Source organism: Hetaerina americana, unplaced genomic scaffold (assembly GCF_022747635.1).
Source record: "Hetaerina americana unplaced genomic scaffold, ioHetAmer1.1.p SCAF_25, whole genome shotgun sequence".
Lineage (NCBI taxonomy): Eukaryota > Metazoa > Arthropoda > Insecta > Odonata > Calopterygidae > Hetaerina > Hetaerina americana.
The window spans coordinates 4,097,602-4,117,350 of NW_027286819.1; the positions used below are offsets into that span (position 1 = coordinate 4,097,602).

Genomic DNA, 19,749 nt, shown 5'->3' on the forward strand with positions numbered 1-19,749 from the left:
AAATCCCCTAAGAGATCTGTCACACTTGTGTTCTTATCATAACAATTTTTAACGAATCTCGACGGAGATGTCCACACTCGCATTAAAATTGGAATTTCAGTCTCTTGGTTACACAAACTGAAGACTCGATGCGCAAGTTCACACATAATGGTTAACAATAGAAGGGAAAGTACTCGCAACTAATCTAATTCTTCTCTATAACTGCCAACATTAAATTTTCTCTGAGGAACACTACCATATTTAGTCCTATTTGCAGTCCATTGCTACAGCTATATAAGGTTTGTTTGAAAGTATCAGCAAACGTTTACGGGAAATAGAGTTATTTCAGATATTGCTACAATGCCTCAAGGTCCTACTAAGTACATCCCTTGAGCGCCGACACACTTGTGCCAGCGACACGAAGACTCCCTGGTAGGCGAATTCTGGAAGGTCCTTGAGGGTATGTGTGAAAGCTTCTTTGACGGTACTTTCGGGTACCATGGTGGTGTCCTTTGAGGAAGGGATGATTTCACTTTTGGGAAAAGGAAATAGTCTGCTAGTGCCAAGTCGGGACTGTAAAGGGGTCGGGTAATCGTCGCGGTGACGTTTTCGGTCAGGTAGTCGGTTGCCTTGGAGCCTCAGACGCTCAAGACCTACCGAATGAGTTTTGCGCACATCTTTCGCAATGCCCAATTTTCAATGATAATATTGTGCACTGTCACCTTGTCAATGTCAATACCATCTGGGATCATTCGGACAAGTAACATTCGGTCTGAATTCAGCACTTCACGCACACGTTGCATGCTGTTTTCGATGCTTAAAGTCGACGGCCGTCCACCAGCACGGTTGGCTCGTGCTCCGCAATCTCTCGGCCATCTTTGAAGAGCTTGTGCCACTTTAAACTGCAGTTTGTGGCATTCTTTCATCCCTAAACACTTTGCCAATCATGCTCAATGTCTCCGTACCCGAATTTCCTGGTACACACACGAAATTCGATGGCGTAACGCTTTTCAATCGTTCGCTGCATTATTCCCCGCACCGAGTCTCTCGGTAGGGTTCACTACAAACACGATTTAGGCTGAACGAACCCTCGCGGACGATTGGCGCTTGGAGCGTTATTAAGTTCATATCCCCAACCACCGAACCTGCCCAGAGCGTCCCCGCGCTGCAACGAACGAGAGAATAGTCACGCCAGGAAAAAATTGTTTCCAGATACTTTTTATGCGAACCTCGTATAAATCCAATCCACAGAATTCAATAACTATTAATTACAATATTATTTTAAGGACTGCATACTCAAGCATACCTGCATACCGAACACAAAACATAAAACGGCCAATATGAAATATTTACGACCTTGCAATTTATTATTTCCTTTTTTTTTTAATTTGTTGTCTCCGGCGTAACTTTATGGAATTTTGCATAGCACATTGAAATGAAATAAAATTATGAACTTGAGAATTCCACACACTTTATTTAAAAATACGATCCAGGTTTCGACGTTGAATGTCATCATCAGGTTTATGATGACGTTCAACGACAAATCCATAATTTAATTTCATTTCAATTCTTATTCGCTACTTTGATTCGGGCATTTCACCATACTTTTGGAAGGATGGTTAAATAAGGACGAACGCTAATGATATTACTTGAATCTATCGAATCACAAATTACCTAACTACACATAAAATATTATCAAATCAAATCACTGAAGACCTGATTAAGTTATCTCAGCTGAATTTACAAAAAGAACTTCAACGAGCTAAAGAAACAAGTCAAATTGGCACTATGGTAACATGTGCAAATAAAAGTGAATCGCGAATCCATCACCCCGTGGCGCGATGGTACACATCTCATCTCGCAATGCGATCGTTTCCACTTTTGGAATATTTCTACTTCATCATCGTAAATTTAGTTGAATACATGACATCGGGTCTCAGGTTACCAGGAAGCTTGATCTATTTACTGACGATGTATTGATATATAGGGAAATATCCAGTGATGAAGATATATCATCATTAAATAACGAGCTAAATGCAATCCAAAAGTGAGTAATGAGAGTTGGAGAGCTTTGCTATTTCACGTCAGTTAGGCCCCACCTTGAGTTTGGCGCGGGTGAATGGAATCCTTATGGCGTAGGTTTAATTTTGGAACTAGATCGAGTGCAAGGAAGAACATGTAAATGGTACGATGGGGAATATATTTTAAACAAATAATATATTTTAAATATCACCCATAGAAAGATTTGCCTCCAGTTTATGCAAGAATTTAATCTCTAATTTAAACCTCTCTCCTTGTTCCTCAACCTAGTTCCTCTAATAATTTTGATACGCTACCCAGTTTATCAATGAGAGTTTTACAAATCTAGATTCTCTACGCTGCATGCGAACAAATTCGTCAATCAATCCAACGTAATGAGGATTTCATACATAAGCAGCCTATTCCAAGAGTAGTATAACTAGTAGAAGATAATATTACTCTTAAAACCTAATCGTCACATTTCACCAACGCACTTCAAAGAAGTCCCAAGATTTGCCAGCTTTTTATATATTTTCCATAGATGTTGCACCCAGGAGAAGTCGTGAGTGAGGCTAACGCCTAAGTACGTATTTGAAAAGTCTACACTTTCTATTTTAGTATTTCCGGTGTAGTAAGCGGTTCAGCGCGAACTACTCTTAATCCAAAAGGACATCATTCAAGTTATCAGTTAATGTTCTCGAGTATTATGTTCATAGTAAATGTCCCATGAACATTTTACAAGACAATTTGCTTCACTCTCCTAAGGCCTACCAGAACGCTGGCTAATATAAACTAACGCTAATATAACCTTTGATAAACGCTTAGCAGGCATATACTTAAAAGCAAAGTTATATCAGTTACAAATCACACAAACTTTTATAGAATTTGATGAAGAGACAACAACATAGCCTTCTCAGGGCTACATAAGGACCGTGATCTACGCGCAGGTATTTTGCAGCCCAGGGCGAAGGAGATACGATACACTAAAAGTTCCAAATGGAATACATACGCGACCTAGATGTTTTGCTGCTGCTTCTAAGCACTGATGTTACACAATGGCTGCAAGGCGAGTCAGGAATTATCATTAATTATGCAATGTTCACCGCAGCACTCGCCAACCATTTGAAATATTTACGGGGTGTGCATATAAACTATATGCATAAACTAGACCATATCTAACTGTTAACACCAGAGACGCAAAGACGAGTCCTAAAAGTGATCCCCTGATTCCAAGGTTAACACAACGTGGCATCCCCAAAGAAGTAAGATTCCTCTGGGTGCTCCGCTACTCCATATTCTCAGCAACGCACTTGCATGGAGTCTTTCAAAAGTGGTGAATCATACTAAGTGCCAGCGAAGTGTTCGCAAAAGTGGATTACATTCAGAACTCTGCGGAGGAGATCCGAATGTACACCGATGCGACCTTAAGGCAAGGAAGAGGAGTGATACCACGGCGGTCCACACCAACATATTGGTATTTTCCCAACCCAGAACTGCCATCTACGAGATCATTTATTTCTCAAATTAGGAGTGAACACTATTGGCTACGTGGCTACCTTCGGCAGGGAAAGATTTGAATTCTGATTTCGGGAAAAGACGCACAGATCGGTTTACCATGACGTCACAAGTCAAACATTCACGTCATGCAACTTTTTCTGGATATCACGTGAACTTTTTCTCATTTTTTTTCTTAACTACAAGCAGGAAAAAATCTAATTTTGTCTGCAAGCATTGACTTGACTTCGGCAGAAACGACTTACAAATTTCATACACAAGTAAAACGCTAACTGCCACACATTTCATTTCGTTTCAATTGATGTTTATCAAAATTATTGTCTCACATAGATATAGGAAGTTTTAAACTGTTTTATAGTAAGGTATTCATTATAAGAATAGTCAATTTAACTATCAGAAAAACTCCTATGAACAAAAAACGCGATGATTCCCAATTTTCAATTTCGAACTTCGCATAAATATTATTCAGAATCACCTATTCCTATTTCTCCGATAGAAAAAGTCCTTCCTCTCTGCTTCTAAATGGACCACGGCCTTATTTCAACGACGCACCGTTCAATAATCACTTTCAACGGACACATTCCACTTTTTATCGCCTCTTCCTCGATGTGATGCAATGTTAAATCCTCCAGAACCGCCACTCAATTCCCTTTCGATTTTGCGCGTGATGCAGTATGGATGGAATTTTAACCTCGGGTGCGTTTGTAACGCAGCGTGAAAAATAGTTCACAGCCCTAATTCAGTATCAGACGCAAAACGTTATCGTATTTCCATAGCTAATATTAAAAGTGTAACTTTTATTTCCACCTAGTATCATAAAGATTTTGTGGAAGACATGTCATATGTATGTAGCATTAACAACTCCTAAACTACCAGTCATTTGCCTCTTTATTATAATGTATGCATTAATGATAAACGCGAACATATTTTTTAACATACTAAAATACCTTGAAAATGCCAGACATTAGAAAATCATTGATGAGTCATTCCCTGGAGTTTCGTTTGCACGACTCCAATTTCAACAGAGAAACTTTTGCTTAAAGTAAAGAAAGAAAAACATTTCTAAGCTTCTTAATCGGTTTGGAAGCAAATAGTCGAACATTGCACTGTCTGTAGCGTGTAAATTTATCGCTGTGCCCATCCATTTTCATGCAACTCGATGACAGCAAAACCAACCCCGCTCGTGTTGCTCCCTCGGTCAGACTGCGAAGAGCAAGGATCAATTTAGCAATAGCATATTGACTGTCCTGTGACACTGCCCAAACATGGCGTTAAGATTTTTTCAGCGAAACTGAAATTGTTGTCATTTTGAATTTTGTTTTAGACTTCATTCTATTTATAAAAAATGGGAATGGCTCGGGCATAATTTTGTTTTAGACCTAAGATTACAATTACATACACGGGCTCATTCCAAAAAAGTAAGTAAAACATTTTTCCTGGTGAAGCGGACGATTGGAGTGGGACCATTTGTGACGGGAAAAATGGCGAGAGGTGCTGGGAAAGCAACTCGACCCACGTCAGTTGTCTTCGGGCTGTAACAGTGAGCGGATCGCTGCCAGACTGAACCCATGTTCGAGGGTCGCGTCACAAATCCACGATGCCACTTTCTATGGAGCAATGACATGCGATTAAAGTTTTGTGTTAATCTCGGGAAATCGGGAACCGTGATCATGATTAAGGATGCTTATGGAGGTGAAGGAGAAATGTCCCAAGTGATGGTTTTCTCCTTCTGCACAAGAGGTTCTGGGAAAGTAACGTTGAGTTTGACGATGAGGAATGCCCACCAACAACTCAGTGTGATGACTATGTGATAAACTAGAGAGGCACATGCTCTGTTCTGATTGGCCACCAAGTGTCTTCGGATGTGATTGCAGAAGAGTGCAATATTCAAAAAACCACAGTGCGTTGCATTCTTACAGAAGAATCAGTCATGAGAGAGGTGAGCCAAGATTGTCCGCCCCAAGGTGCTGTCGGGAGACTGCTTGCGTGAAAATCTTACCTTGGACCTCTTGGACCACGGGGAAAATGACCCGCATTTTTTGGAATAGGTGGTTACTGGTGACGAAACATGGTCCTTTGAGCACGACCCAAGTACAAGCCCTTTGAGTACCATTTTGAACCACTGGATTATGTCAAAGAGGTGAAGACGAGTCGCCTGAACGAGGATTCCCGTCGACGCCTCCCAGGAAGCGTGCCAGCAGCGTGGCAGAGGCACTGACATCGCTGTGTTGATGCATAAGGATGCTGTTTTGAAGAGTTTTAGTGATTGGTACTTTGATCTGCTGCAATTAATTTTTCCTCTAATTTATTCTACTAATTTTTGGGAAAGACCATGTAAATACCATAATGAAGTAAACAAAAACAGTAACTTGTGATCGCTTACTGACAAATTCGCAATGAGGTCGATTTTACTGCCGATGCGAACAAAATGTTTAATAATAAAAAAGACGAGTCCCGACAGGCGCAAATATACTGTCATTTCCAATGCTTTAGCCTTATCGGCCAAAGCCATCAGGTATTTAGTTCTTCAAATTTGAACGGCAATATTTATCTCATTTGGGTAACCATTGACTAGCAGTTGTAAGATATGATTCTCGTACTTTTCATTTTGTTTCAAAGAAGGGAAATTCGTTTTTTTTATTTTTTATAGTAACCTTTCACTAGAAAATAATTTTGAAAGTATTAATTCATTACTGGTGCTTTCCACGTCGTCAGCATTTTTTCGAATTGCTTTTCTCATTTCATTCAATCCCCTGAATATTTTCCCAAAATTAAGAAAAACTCTTGTTCCTCTACTACGCTAAAAATGAACTTTTTTCCACAAATAGGCAAGGACAAACTCGCCACCTTATCGGATTATATTTAAGGCTAGTTTCTCCATTTCCCTCGGCACCAACGGCATAAATATTGGCACTATTTCATCAGAGATACCGCTAATTTCAAGGCCCCGAAGTCTCGAGGCGAAAAATAGAAATCACGGAACGAGACCTAAGGTTATTAAGGCAAGTCCATTGACTCCCTGAAAATCAAAAAGATCCCATGCCCATCTATAATTTCTTTGATTTCTATACATCCCCGTTATTTGTTCCTCAGAGAAAATGTACATAATCCTTTACAAATAACGAGATAACAAAGAAAGAAAGGGTTTGTTATAGGCAAGGGAAAGACAGCAAAAAGATTGTCAGCGTACGAATACAAGCTGTATAAATGTTCGTAGAATTCTAGGACTAATCGGAAATTAAAGCATTAAAAAGTCACTCAGCAAAAACGATTCTAGACTTCTGCGCTCAGAAATGCTTCGCACGGCCGTGCGTTCTGGGACTCTCAGTGCATCTGACGAGAAACAGGAAAGAGCGAGGGTGCAGAGAAGAATTGCGCATCATGTACATTGCGAACACCCCTTTCCCGTGGCCTGCAATTCATTCGGTCGGCCCCTTTGAAATTTCACTTAAATTCGCCATGCGCTCTCCTCGCCAGTGAAAGAGATTACGGTGAACGAACGGGGCGCATGGCGGTCGGTCCACTTCCTGCCGATCATTCTCTCGTTCTATCGCACACAGCACTAAAGGTTAGCATATTTGGGCACGGAAGCCAATGAAGATTTACCTAAGGAAAACAGTGCAAATAACCTACGAAATTTTCCTCCGACACGAACTGTGTGTAGTCAGTGGCAATAGTTGCGTCAGTGGTCGTGGGAGATGGTTTCCCGAAGCAACGGCAAAGAGAGAGAGTCCGAATAAATCATTAACTCTGTGTCACTTGACCCCCTCTCTGTCGCTTCGTTCTCCTCTTCTTCTGTCGGCTCCTGAGGCGAGGGCCCATCCCGTGGGTGTGTGGCAAGACAAATATTGTATGTTTTAGTGTATTTTGAGGACTTGTGCGTTGTTTTGCCAAACCGGCGAGAAAAATAAACGGAACGAGGGCCGAAGTTCCCACCGTCGCCCCGCGCGGCAGTCGTCCGCCCACATGGTAGCGCTAACGCCCCCTTCGGCGCCAATCCTCAACCCGCCGCCGCCCCCCTTCGATCGCCTCGCAAGCAGTAAGTTACACCAAGCAAACGCAGCCGAGTGGGCACCGCGGGGCGTCTCTCATTTTCCCCGCAGGAGGCTTTCCGTAACCTTGACAAGACTTGTGTTCTCGGCATGACTCAAGAAATCCAGAGGAAATTCCTTTGCTGTTATTCCTTAACCAATGTCTTTCGAGGTTAATGGAAATTACTCACGAAATATATTACGTGGCTAGGTCTAGCTTAAAAGTGGGATGGGATGTCTTCTTTTTCAACGCAATACACGAAATTGGGAGGTATTTATTATTAATGCTCATTTCTAAACGGAAGCACGGTTAAGAGAGACCATTGGGCTCTAGTCACTCTTTCACACGCCCGGTCGTGCGTACTCCCGCGGAACACTCTATACTTATAAATCCCTAGGCCCGTTTGTTTTATTTCCCCCTAAGATTTTATTAAGATCAACTAAATGTTCTGCTTTCAATTGCTGTCTCAATTCCGATCGTAGAATCCCAAAATTTGGCATGCGAGTGTGCTTCGTGATGTTTCTCCTTCTTGTGCTCTGGCCACATGTTCCATACATATCATCCCTTTTCCTTATATCTGTTTCTATATAAATGAGTATTTGTTCGCCGTTTGGCGGGATTCCGTGTTTGAATGTGTGTTACGCCAATGTGGCTCGTCTCTTCTTCTGGCTATGCGTGCCACGAAACGCACTGTTCCCTTCCTGTATGATGTTCTCTGATTCCTTTACTACTATCCTTATCCTCTGTGTGTCTCGCCTGTTTCTCCTTTGATGGGAGAAACAGCTCCCTAACGCCATCTCTTGACCAAAGAATCGGGGGCACTTGGTTGCATAAAGCATCGCAGATCTTAGCGTTAATTACGTTTCCTGGAGAGCTCAAGTGGGTAAGAGCCTCCGCCCGGCAAGTGGAAAGATCCGGAGTTCAAATCCTGGTCTAGGGAATATTTTTACACTCGTGATCTGCCTGATTCCGCCTTCCCCACCTCTCCTGTGTTCGTCCCTAATGTGTGTTCCTATCCCCTTTTCCTTATATCTCTATCTTATTCCCCCTGCCACACACCTTTTTGGTGGCTGGCAGGGTATTGATGTAGATGTAGATATCTTCATATATATATATATATATATATATATATATATATATATATATATATATATATATATATATATATGAATTCGTCGAATTGACACAGAAGTGTTGAATAAAATACTTGGACAGCAACAAACAATATAAGAACACATAAAATGAACACTCACGCGTTATTTCTTAATACTTTCGACGGCATTTAGCCCCGTCTTCCTCAAAAGAAACAGTAGTACTGACTCAATGACTATCTTTTATAAATGAATAAATAAATAGATAAATATATATATATATATATATATATATATATGAATGTACATCAACGTTTATATACATATACATACATATATATATGCATATATATATGTACAGGTATATATATGTATATACATATATATATATATATATATATATATATGTATATATACATATATATATATGTATACATATATTTTTTTCTTTATATGCTTTCGTAGATGTAACACGGAAGGGCCGAATAGTACACTACACAGTAACAAACAATATAGAAACACAAAAAAAGGAACACTCACACGTTATTTCCTGATAATTTCGACGGAATTCTACTCCCGTCTTCATCGGAAGATAGAGAAGTTATTACTTCTCTATCTTCCAATGAAGACGGAGTAGAATTCCGTCGAAATTATTAAGAAATAACGTGTGAGTGTTCCTTTTTTTGTGTTTCTACATTGTTTGTTACTGTGTAATGTACTATATATATATACATATATATGTGTGTATATATATACATATATATATTTTTTTTACATATAAATGCTGAAGACATGTAGTGAGTTCTAAGTTATCCGAACTTAGTGGGCGATTGAATGCCTTGCTGACATGCAAGATGAATTAAGTCGTTACCTTAACCTGGCTTAATCAAATCGGGAGCATTCCTAGAAATAGCGGGCCAAAAGATTAAACTAACTTATTTTTAGTGATGAAGCTCGTGGTCTAATGATACACACATTCGCCGGAATCGACACAACTGATTACCGAAATTGAGTTTCTCCCAACAAGGAACTCCCAAGCCCCCGGGAGTTTCTTTGGGGATCTCCGGCGGAATTGGCCGTTTCTTCTTAAGGGAATGGTTCAAATCAAGATGCACACTATAAGGCCGGGATGAAATGAGATCCAAAAATTAACATTAAAATTCGGAGAAAGAATGAATGATGACTGGAGTACGAGATTGAAGGCAGGGAACGCTGAATTTCGGATTGATGTTTTCTTTCATTCATCCCTCTTCTCTCGATCGTCTACCCTCCGTCAAACCAATCCCCTGACCTCCCCCCCCAATTCCAACCCCAAAGGCCCACCCCACCGCTCCCCCGCTAGGAATCACATTGATTGGTGTATGAAAAGAGTAGTCCTTGAGGCACAAATCTCATTTCGGTCCCGGGGGGGGGGGGGGGCAAGACCAAAGGGGAGACATTGCCAGACGTATACCTATCGCATACGCATAATAATGACGTACAAAGATACCCAAACTCCCCATTTTGAATGAATTTTTTAATCGCCGCCGACCTCATTTTTTTATAAATGTCAATCGATACGCGTGCAGCAGCAGGATGATATCTGATTGGGGTTATTGAAAGAGTCCCGAGAAAATACTTGGCATTCACTCGCTGAATATTTCGGTGCTATAATGAGGCGTTTCATCGATGCGGGGCCATGACTTCCCCGCGGACATGAGCGCTCTGCAGCGACCCGTCTCGCCTCGCCAACGTCCCTTCGTCGGCGGGCACTTCACGTGTGCGACCTGATGGCGGGCGAGATATGCGCTGCCTCCGAGAATGCGATCACCTTGGCTGTAATGTCGCGTCGATGGATAAGTGTCTCTAAACGGTCGCCTAAATTTCGATTAGGAGCAAAAGAAATTTCCAGGTGTGACGAATACTGAAAGGAGATCATTTTTACTTCACATGAGTTTCCGTTTCCGACGAAGGATTAGTAAAATCTTTTGCATAATATCGTGAAAGTAGGAAATATTTCAGCTCTTAAAAAAACTGAAGACATATTAAAGATGAAGTTCCATAAATATCTGAAGAAACACACCGTCCACTTACCCTTTCGTCACCCTGTTGATCGATGATTTTCGAATCAGAAAATTCAGAAACAGAGTCGCCTAAAAATCATACATGTAAAACGTATGAGTTTCTGGTCTCTTCAATATTTTTATGTCGTGAAAATTAAGGGTGCGGCAACATAAATTCCTTTTTTAAAAGGATTTTGCCCGATAAAAAAGCCAGTTATGTTGCCGCACCCTGTAATTGTTGGTCGTGGCTAATATTCAAAACACGGTCAATCACGTGTAAGGGTACCGTCACCTTTAAAAACTATTTTCCTATCAAGCTAAATAATATTTAAACACTTAATTGAAATGCGTATAAAGTTGTCTCTTCAAAATAATTTAGTTAGTAGTCAATCATAAATTTCCAAAATAGATTAACTCCCAGTAATGTAACATTACTGAATGCAAAATCAGGAAGTAAACAAAACAGAATCAGATGTATTTAAGGGAATGATTGTTGCAACAAAATCAAGAAGAGAATCCCTAAGGGCAAGAGTTTTCAAGTTTTATGGTTCGCAATCCTGTAGCAAAGTATCACTTCTATATTGGAAGGAATAGGCAAGCACAATGACGAGGATTACGGCGGGCTTCTCCTTTTCTTCGGGAACACGACGCACTTCATAATAGATATCCGGCCACTGCTTGCTAATGGCATCGAACCATTGCATAATTAATATTATTCGCAAATCAGGTTAAGTGAATGAAAGGGAACAAGACATTCTTCAGGCCCATTCATCCAACTCGTTTCATCTCTTAGATTCAAACACCACAAATCTAAGCGTGACTAACACATACATACATACATACTTATAGGGTCAGTTGACATTAAGACACTCACTGTTATAAAGTTTCAATTACCTCTCTATTTACTCCAAAATACTGAGACAGGTATTTACTATAATAGGCACTTTCGGGGCAGGAATCATTTAAATGCGACGCCGATGTGCGGAGAGGGTAAGCAATAGTCATATGGTAAAGTTATGGGTTTCCAGGAATTCCATGCCAGTTACCTAATCATCAATTACCTCATTGCTCCAATTACTACATCCCTTGAATGATGCCAACTCCTGAATTCCCTTTCGCATCGAGAAAAACATGCTGCTAGTTTTGATGAAATTTCTTCACATCAGCCTTCGTCAAAGCCTATGCATATTCCGCGAAATACTTTCGAACAGAAATCTACTGAACGTGTCGGACGCTGTCGAATGTGCTCTTGGGAAGTAAATTTCGAGTGCGCATATTCACGTCGTGGTTCTAAGAACTTGAATAATAAGTATTGGTTTAAGGCTCCCAGCACCGTTGCAATAACGCAGGTAATTTTTTGCCCGCACTGTTCATTGCGATGGCGGTAAGAGGTCACGGTGAACAAATACAGAATGAGAATCAGGGAAATCAAAATTCCCGGCGGGCAATCAAAGCTCGTCGGAGATACCATGTTAGAGGTTCCCAAAGTAATGTCGAAGGCGTTTGCGATGGAATAACACTCTCAGGGGCCCTGAAGCACTTGCGGGGCGGGTTGCGAAGGATGTGGACGAAAAGAGGTGGGAAAATGATGGGGGGCCATGGGCGGGGCGGACCCTGGCCGGGGCCCAGGGCCGGGCCCTGACCCACCGTCCACCCTTCGAGGGCCCTATGCAATAAAATTCAAGTTGACCTGCAGCCTCCTCCACCAGGGCCGGCGTGTATATTCACGCGAAACAGGACGAGGGGCTGAGAGGCGGGAAGAGGAGGAAGTAACTAGGTGTATAGCACCACCACCCAAGTGCGGAGGTGCGCAATGGGAACTCTTCAGTCGCACCCACGCACCTTTTCCCTTGGAATTCCACGGCGTGACAAATTTCGCCATTCTCTCGCAACGAGTTAGAATGCGGCGCATTGAATTCATTGAGTCTCCTTGGCACTCACAGCCGAGAAAGGTAGGATCCTTTTATTCACCTGTCTCAGGATGGTAAGCATGTAAAAAGCACTTTTGCATGCATTTCCTTCACAAAAAGACACCACATTGGAGAAGAAACATTCGCGTATCTTCAGATCCGTTCGTGCCTCTTAAGTCATTTCCTCCGCACGTAGAAAAGCAATGGTGAAACACTTCCCAGCTCGACTCTTTCGCCACTCACACCAGAGCATTCTGGGACATGTACAGGTTGACAAGGAATCTCCTATCCCTCCAATCTACTCCAATTTTCATTAATTCCTCCAAATTCAGCCTATCAAACGAAATATGCGAAACACTAAATACATCCTGATTGTATTCTATGTTCCTGTCAATTAGTGACCTCAGCTCAGCATGGCATCACGCGTGCCCCTCCCCTTCCAGATCTTAAATTGATCATCCCCTAAGTAGCCATTTGCCCCGCCCTCAACCTCATATCAATGATCCTGTGTACCAATTTAGCGCCGCGAGAAATCTAACTGATCTGACGAAATATTCCGTCCCAATATTTCTCCCTCATAAATGCCGTACTTAATTATTACATAATTAATTCTGGTCTTTATGTAAATATTCACTGAAATATCTTACAAACATGTTTCTCTAAAATTTATATAATTCCTCTCCGCACTTCCTGTTTTATTTCAATTCACTCAACTCCCTTTCCATCTCGCCATCAAATATGCATAGACATGTACATAGTACTCGTACGAACACATCTTCAAACACACATGAACTCTTGGAGACGTAATAGTAATCTGTCCGTCATGCAGAACTCATTTATAAATCCCAATCGGCTTCCCAAACAAATCGTTTACTCGACAATTAGCGATTCGGTTGGAAATTTTGAGAAATTTAGCCAACTCAGATTCAGGGATATCGCCAGGTGTTTTCCGGAAAAGGAACGTATTTGCCATAATTAGACTCGTGTCAGAGTTTCGGTACAAAAGCGAGAATCTATTCCAGAGCTTCGCAATCGTGTCAGTCCCTCCTCTCCGCTTCAATCGTATCCACACATCGAATGACGACGGGCAACATCTTGCGCTTCGATGAAGGACTTTTACGTCCTGCTCTATGGTTGAGTTCATGTCCGAATTATAATCCAATAATTCATTGAATTGCGCTCCAACGCCTATCAAAAAGACCCGGCGCGCTTCCAAGAGAGCGTGCACCGACCGATGGTGCCTGCCGCAATCCGGGACGAGGGCCACGCCGTCACGGGGACGGGACGGACACTGCCCTCGGGAAACCGGGATCAATTTTATTTTCAATTATGCTCAAATCTCTTACGTTCCAGAGATAAGCAACCATGAAAGCACAACTTACTGACGAAAATATACCCAACACGTTTTACGCGTAATTATAACGGACATTTTAACTCTGCGTGGCAAAAGAGAGGCAATGAAAATTCTCTATGGAATAATTAGAGAATTGTGCGTGGGATTTATTAAGTTCGCTAAACCTGGATGTACTCACTTTGATATTCGGTATCTCCATTCCACCTGCATTCCATAATTATTAATTAGAAATTTATCATTCGTGTTAGTGGTTGAAATCGTTATGAATTTGCTCCGAAGAGCACTCGCTTGCATTACCTAATGCCCCTAATATTTCTTTACGTTCTCCGTTAATTCAATATTGTTTATAAAATAGTGGGAAACATAGAAAGAAGGATAACTTTGTCCAGCGCAGAAATGAATCACATATTTTACGACTCGTCCATGTTGTGGTGTCGGAATTACTATGAACATACGTATATATGTGAAATTGAACAGCAACGATAAATGATTTTGGTCAATTCTTTCATTGGCCACCACTTAATTATGAAAGCATTACTCAGATAAAAGTAAAATCAAGCGCACAGTAAAAATGCGCAACGAATGTAAAAAATATGTAATTCAAGGTAAAGATAAAAACTGCTGATGTAACTCATACCAATGGCCCTAGGTTTTAGTTTAGTAAAAGGGTTTTGGTTTATAACCACATCCCTATAAGGCAGAAATGGTATAAACAGTAAATTCTCAAGATTCAAAAGGCAAGAAATGAGCCTCAGATTGGATTTACAAACTGAGTATCGCACGTACTTCGACGGAGGAATTCCACTAGGACAAACTTGAGACCAACTCCCTGTCCACTCAGCTACAGCAAGGGACCTGGACACAAGGGCTTTAGGCTTGACTTAATTTTCTAGAAAATTCAAATTACGTTAATTTACCAACCATATGGAGAAAATAAAAACAAACACTATTAATTCAACATCAATTAAACGAACATAAAATGAGTCATGTACATATACCTACTGACGATTATTGCAATTGATATTTGCTGTTTACTTTTTTCTAGTGCCGCTCACTTAAACGATACTACGTACTCAAGACTCCTGAGAACGTAGATAGACTTGCATTATCAATGCCGTTCCGCTCTCTCTATTATTGGAGTTTCACTCTTCAATCGGAAGAAACCTTACCAGAGACACAAGTGAGACGGATAAAAAACACTAACGGAAATTTGGAATAAATAATCTAAAATTAATTATTATGATTAAAATTCTCTAATCACTGAAACGGTAACTATGTTCTGCATTAACTAAATTGAGGAATTCGTAATCTGGAATGTCAGATTAAACCCCAACAAAAAATGAGGAGTGCTACGTGCGTGTTCAATGCATCGTGCTATGGAAGTTAATAGGTCAATAACGATTTAATAACGTAAATAAAGCGAAGATTATTCAGCATGTGATCCAACATTTCAGTTGTCAACTAAACCGGCGGTTTCCAATATGCATTAATAAAATCGGATTTTGTGGCTAACATTACTTCGAAGAAAACAATTGTTTTCTTCGAAGTAACTGAATAATCGCTCGAGATTTATAAATGCGAAATGGAGTACCCACGATGTACTTCCACATCCAAACATATAACCTTAATTTGTTAAAAGCATTTCGCTACCTTTCATTAAACTTTCAAATTTCCGCCATTAGCCTAGTAATAATCCTAGCCATCAAACGCGTCATGCATTCTGCCGTACCACGTGGAATGTACTCACTCGGACGAACCGAGCGGGTCAAATTAACTCTCAAGCACTTCACCGAGGCCCCGCAATTCCATTTCTTTCCGGAGCTCATATTTTAGCCGCCCCGAGTCTCGAGAGGAGTCAAATGGGACCGCAGCGCACTCCACACCCCGGGCGGTCGAATGCTCATCCGAAGCGAGCGGACGAACATGGAATCGGGGGAATGTGTTGTCGCCCTCAGGGTTGCCGGGTCCATGTTTCGCTCACCGGTATTTGCCGATGACGTGCCGAGGCCCGCGAAGGTCACCGCGAGGAAGGACACCAGCAGGAGGCTCGCCGGATAACCCGCCCGCCTCCCCGGCGACTCGATCCTCCTTGCCCGGGGCCTCCTCGGGGCAAATCCGCCGACACTGCCGGCCAAGGGCGGAGGCGGCCCCCCGTCGGCGGGACGCCGGGGCGGGGCGTCGCGGGGCCGTGCCACGCCGCGTCGCAGCGTCATGTTCCCTCCCGGCAGCGGCGCTCGCACGGGGTCTGCTGGGACGAAGGACAACGATCTCTGTCGAGCGGACGGAATCGGACTACCAGGGCAGGCTAGCCATCCCGGCGTCCGTGACCAGGGGCGGCGACAGAGTCCCTCATGTCTGCGCGCCCTTCTCGCTAAGAACACACCATTTCCAGAAAAGAGCGAGCAATGACGACAGAGAGAATGGGGCCTCCGCAATGTCGTTCGACGTGGGCCCTTTCCGGGGCCGTGGGGTCGGCGCGCGTCCCGGAGAAGGAAGGTGAATAGTGGTGTTTTCACCCCCCCCGGAAGCAACGGCCACCGTGTCAGGCCCCCCGCTGCGGAGAGAGAGAGGGAGCTGGATGCGAAGGGCCGGTACGCGCGCGCAAGAGACACGTGTCGAGAGTACACCTCACGCGTGACTAGTTCGCCTACACTGTGGCGAGCAACTGCCGGAGACGGAGCGCAGCGGTCGGGGGCGAGGGGAAGGGGGGCGACGTTGAAGAGGGTGCGCGCGGCGGCGGGCCAGGGGCGCGCGGACACCAAACACGCCGCTCTCGCACTTCCCCCCCCCCGTCCCGCCTCGTCCTCCCGAGGAGGAGAAAGGGGGGGGGGAAGCATACACGCTTGTGGGAGAGAGAGAGAATCGGATGTGGAGGTGAGGGTGGGACAGGGGCTCCAAGGAGGGGTGGATCATCTCGCCCCCTTCATTCCTTTGCCGCAAACAACTTTCCCCCGGCCCGCGCCCACAGTGAAGGGGCCGGGGGGGGGCGGCCCGCCGGCACACATCGGGGCCCCTCCACACACGCCCCCCGCGTCGGCCCGTTCCTCTCCTCAGCCATCCCTCCGCCTCGCCCTCAGCGGCGCCGGACCAGTCCCGAGTGTCGGAGGGCGGGCCAGCCAATGGCGGCGTGGGAACGGGGTGCGGGGGTGGGGTCGGCGAGAGGGTTTCTCGAGGGGCGGCGAGGGTTCGTGACGGAGAGGGGCGCGGAGGGGAACGTGGTTTTGAGGAGGGAGGGGAGGGAAAGGGGCGGGGCCCTAGCGGTCGGCCCACGTGGGGCGGAGGGGGGCAAGGGCCGAGAGGGGGGAGGGGCGGGCGGAAAGGAAGGAAGGAAGGTGTGCGTGGGAGAGGGCGGACGGGGTGAGAGTCACCGAAGGGAGGAAGGGACTGGCGGAGGAGGCGGCAGCAGGAACGTGCCACAAAGGGAGTTAATTTCACGGCGATATTGAAGCCCTCCTGCTTGCCGACATTCCTCCCTCTCGGCCTGCTTGCGCGCCAGGTTTTTAACAGTCGGCGCCGTTATCTGTGGTGCCGTGGAATTGATTATAATGCGCCTCCCTCCTACACACCACTAACAATAGCGCGTGACCTCGCTCATTCGTGCGAATGGATTTCTCATTCGTGGACACCCGAGCCAAGAAAGACGGTTCTCCCGCGTGAGATTCAAAAAATATTCGCATCGACTTATTTCTTATTCAATAGCTGAATTTAGCGCAAGAAACCGAATTTAACATGGCCAATGCATCAGAGAACCAACATAAAATGAAATAATGCTACCTCCTCCGGTTTAATCCACAAACAGTGGTCCAACTAACGGCGATTATTTGCCCGGCTCAGTTGATCTCAATTTACGTCATGCTTCAAGCGATGGAGCATCGTGAGGAGATCGCCCGAATTTCCGCGAAAATGTTTGCAGTGGCACCTCAGCGATGACGGCGTGTTCGTGGTCTTACATGATACATCTTGTGCTAGACTTTGCAGGAGGGAAACGTAATGGGAAGGATAAACATTAGCATTCCTTCTTGGGCAAGATATCTCGGATAACTATACTTAATTCCGGGAAAGGCCCACGTTCGGCGAGTGCACGAAGGCGGATGGACTCGGGTTGACCGCGGCTCAACGCGAGGAAGCCATCGGAACGCGCCGACTCGCAAACAGCTCCACGCGCCCGCCCGAACAACGAACTCCCTCGAAGGACTTCCTCCCTCTTCTCACCATCATATTCTCCTCTCCATCGCTAAGCCCTCATCCAGCCACTCGTGCATCTAAACATCACCTCCGTCCACTTCCCGAGAATTTTTCGGCTCAGGCGCACTGCCATAACCTCTCCCCCGCACCATAAGTGCTCGGAGAACATTTCTCTATTTGCCCTGCATTCGGTAAGACTCGTTTTCTTCATTCATCTCTGCAAGTACTCAAACATCTTCCAAGGTGTACCCGTGCTCTATCCTCAAAAAAGAGGTTCGGAAACCAAACAGTGCAACGATCCACGCCATTCTTAATCATGACTTGTCTTAATCCATCCACTCTTAAAGGGAACGTTGGAATTCACACTCATTTTCCGGATAGGAAGGAAGAGTGAAAGCGTGAAAGAGGAAGGATAGGGGGGGAGGAAGAAAGGAGGGCAGAGGAGGGACCGATGGAGACCCCGAAGGAAGGGTCGGATGTGTGGGCGGGGGTTGGAAGAGAGGGGAAAGAGAGGTGCTACGGCGCAGGGTTAATCTCCCCCCCCCTCCGCCAAGGTTGTGAGAATAGGGTTGGGGGGAGGGGGAAGGGGACGTAGATGCCGGAAACAAGGGGAGGGGGAGTCAGATGACTGAGTAGTGGATCGTCGTCCGTTCTTCCTCCCTGTATCGCCCGTGTAGTATGTTTTCGATGCCCCCAGCCGCCCAATCGGTCCGCCTCTCGTATCGAACCCCCCCCCCCGCCCCCCCGCCCCTAGTCTCGCCCTCTCGCGGGGCGCACCAGTCGACGTCATCCCACCGGATCGCCCCAACAAATCGTTTGCGTGCGAGTTCTTGAAGTACGCGCGTCGATGGTTAGTCGTAAATATTTCGTGCCCTAATCGCGAACTGAAAACGTTTTCTCTCCATCCAGACTATTTGGGAAAAATATAAATCTAATTTTCTAATCACTATGCGTGATAATAATAGTGTACGTAAGACATCTGCTCCCATTCTTGCACGGCTGAATTTCCCTTCTCACGAAATCTTCGATAGTCTTCTTCGATTTGCGAATTAGTCAATAAAAATGCTTCCTTCCCTGTTTCCCAAAACGTTGGAGTGGTTCAGCGGGAAAGTTGTGTACACTCACGGTTTTATTTGTTTCAATTCACTTAATTTACCTTTCTAACCTTTCTATCTCGGCATCAAGTAACTATGACCCTACTGCTGTCTTCATCTCTGCGTCATATTCTCTATAACTAACCTTGCTGGCTAAATGCCTTTAATTTACAGTTCCTTCATATCTCGTCAATCGTCCGTGCTCGAAATAACATTTTCCTGTCTTATTCCTGATTATTTGCATCGATTTTTCCTTTTTACTTCCTGGCAGTGCCACTAACCTTCCTGCACAGAGCACCAATTTCACCCTTGCTCCGTTGACCTACCATTTCTGGGCTCCGCCACCTCGCTGCTTTCGTATTCTTCGCTTTAGTTTTACGCCTATTTCTATTATTAGACCCTCATACTTCCTTCTATCTATGTCTATGTTTACATGCTTCCACTTCTTTCTCTCTTTTATACATCTTTCGTATCTTCTCGTCCGTAATCCAGCGTATCTTTGGCCCTTTGCTATTTCCTATTCCTAAA

General features: G+C 44.2%; 1 protein-coding gene across 4 annotated transcripts in view; it reads right to left on the reverse strand.

The window, feature by feature from the left end:
* The window catches only part of LOC139689564 (lachesin-like), an 846,240-nt gene extending 829,782 nt beyond the window's left edge, over window positions 1-16,458 (reverse strand). For all 4 annotated transcript variants that reach the window (XM_071586723.1, XM_071586722.1, XM_071586724.1 and 1 more), the window contains exon 1: window positions 15,924-16,458. In XM_071586723.1, the coding sequence (XP_071442824.1) occupies window positions 15,924-16,155 (232 nt within the window). In that variant the 5' untranslated portion in view covers window positions 16,156-16,458. The remainder of the gene's footprint in view (window positions 1-15,923) is intronic.
* Between the last annotated feature and the right edge of the window lie 3,291 nt (window positions 16,459-19,749).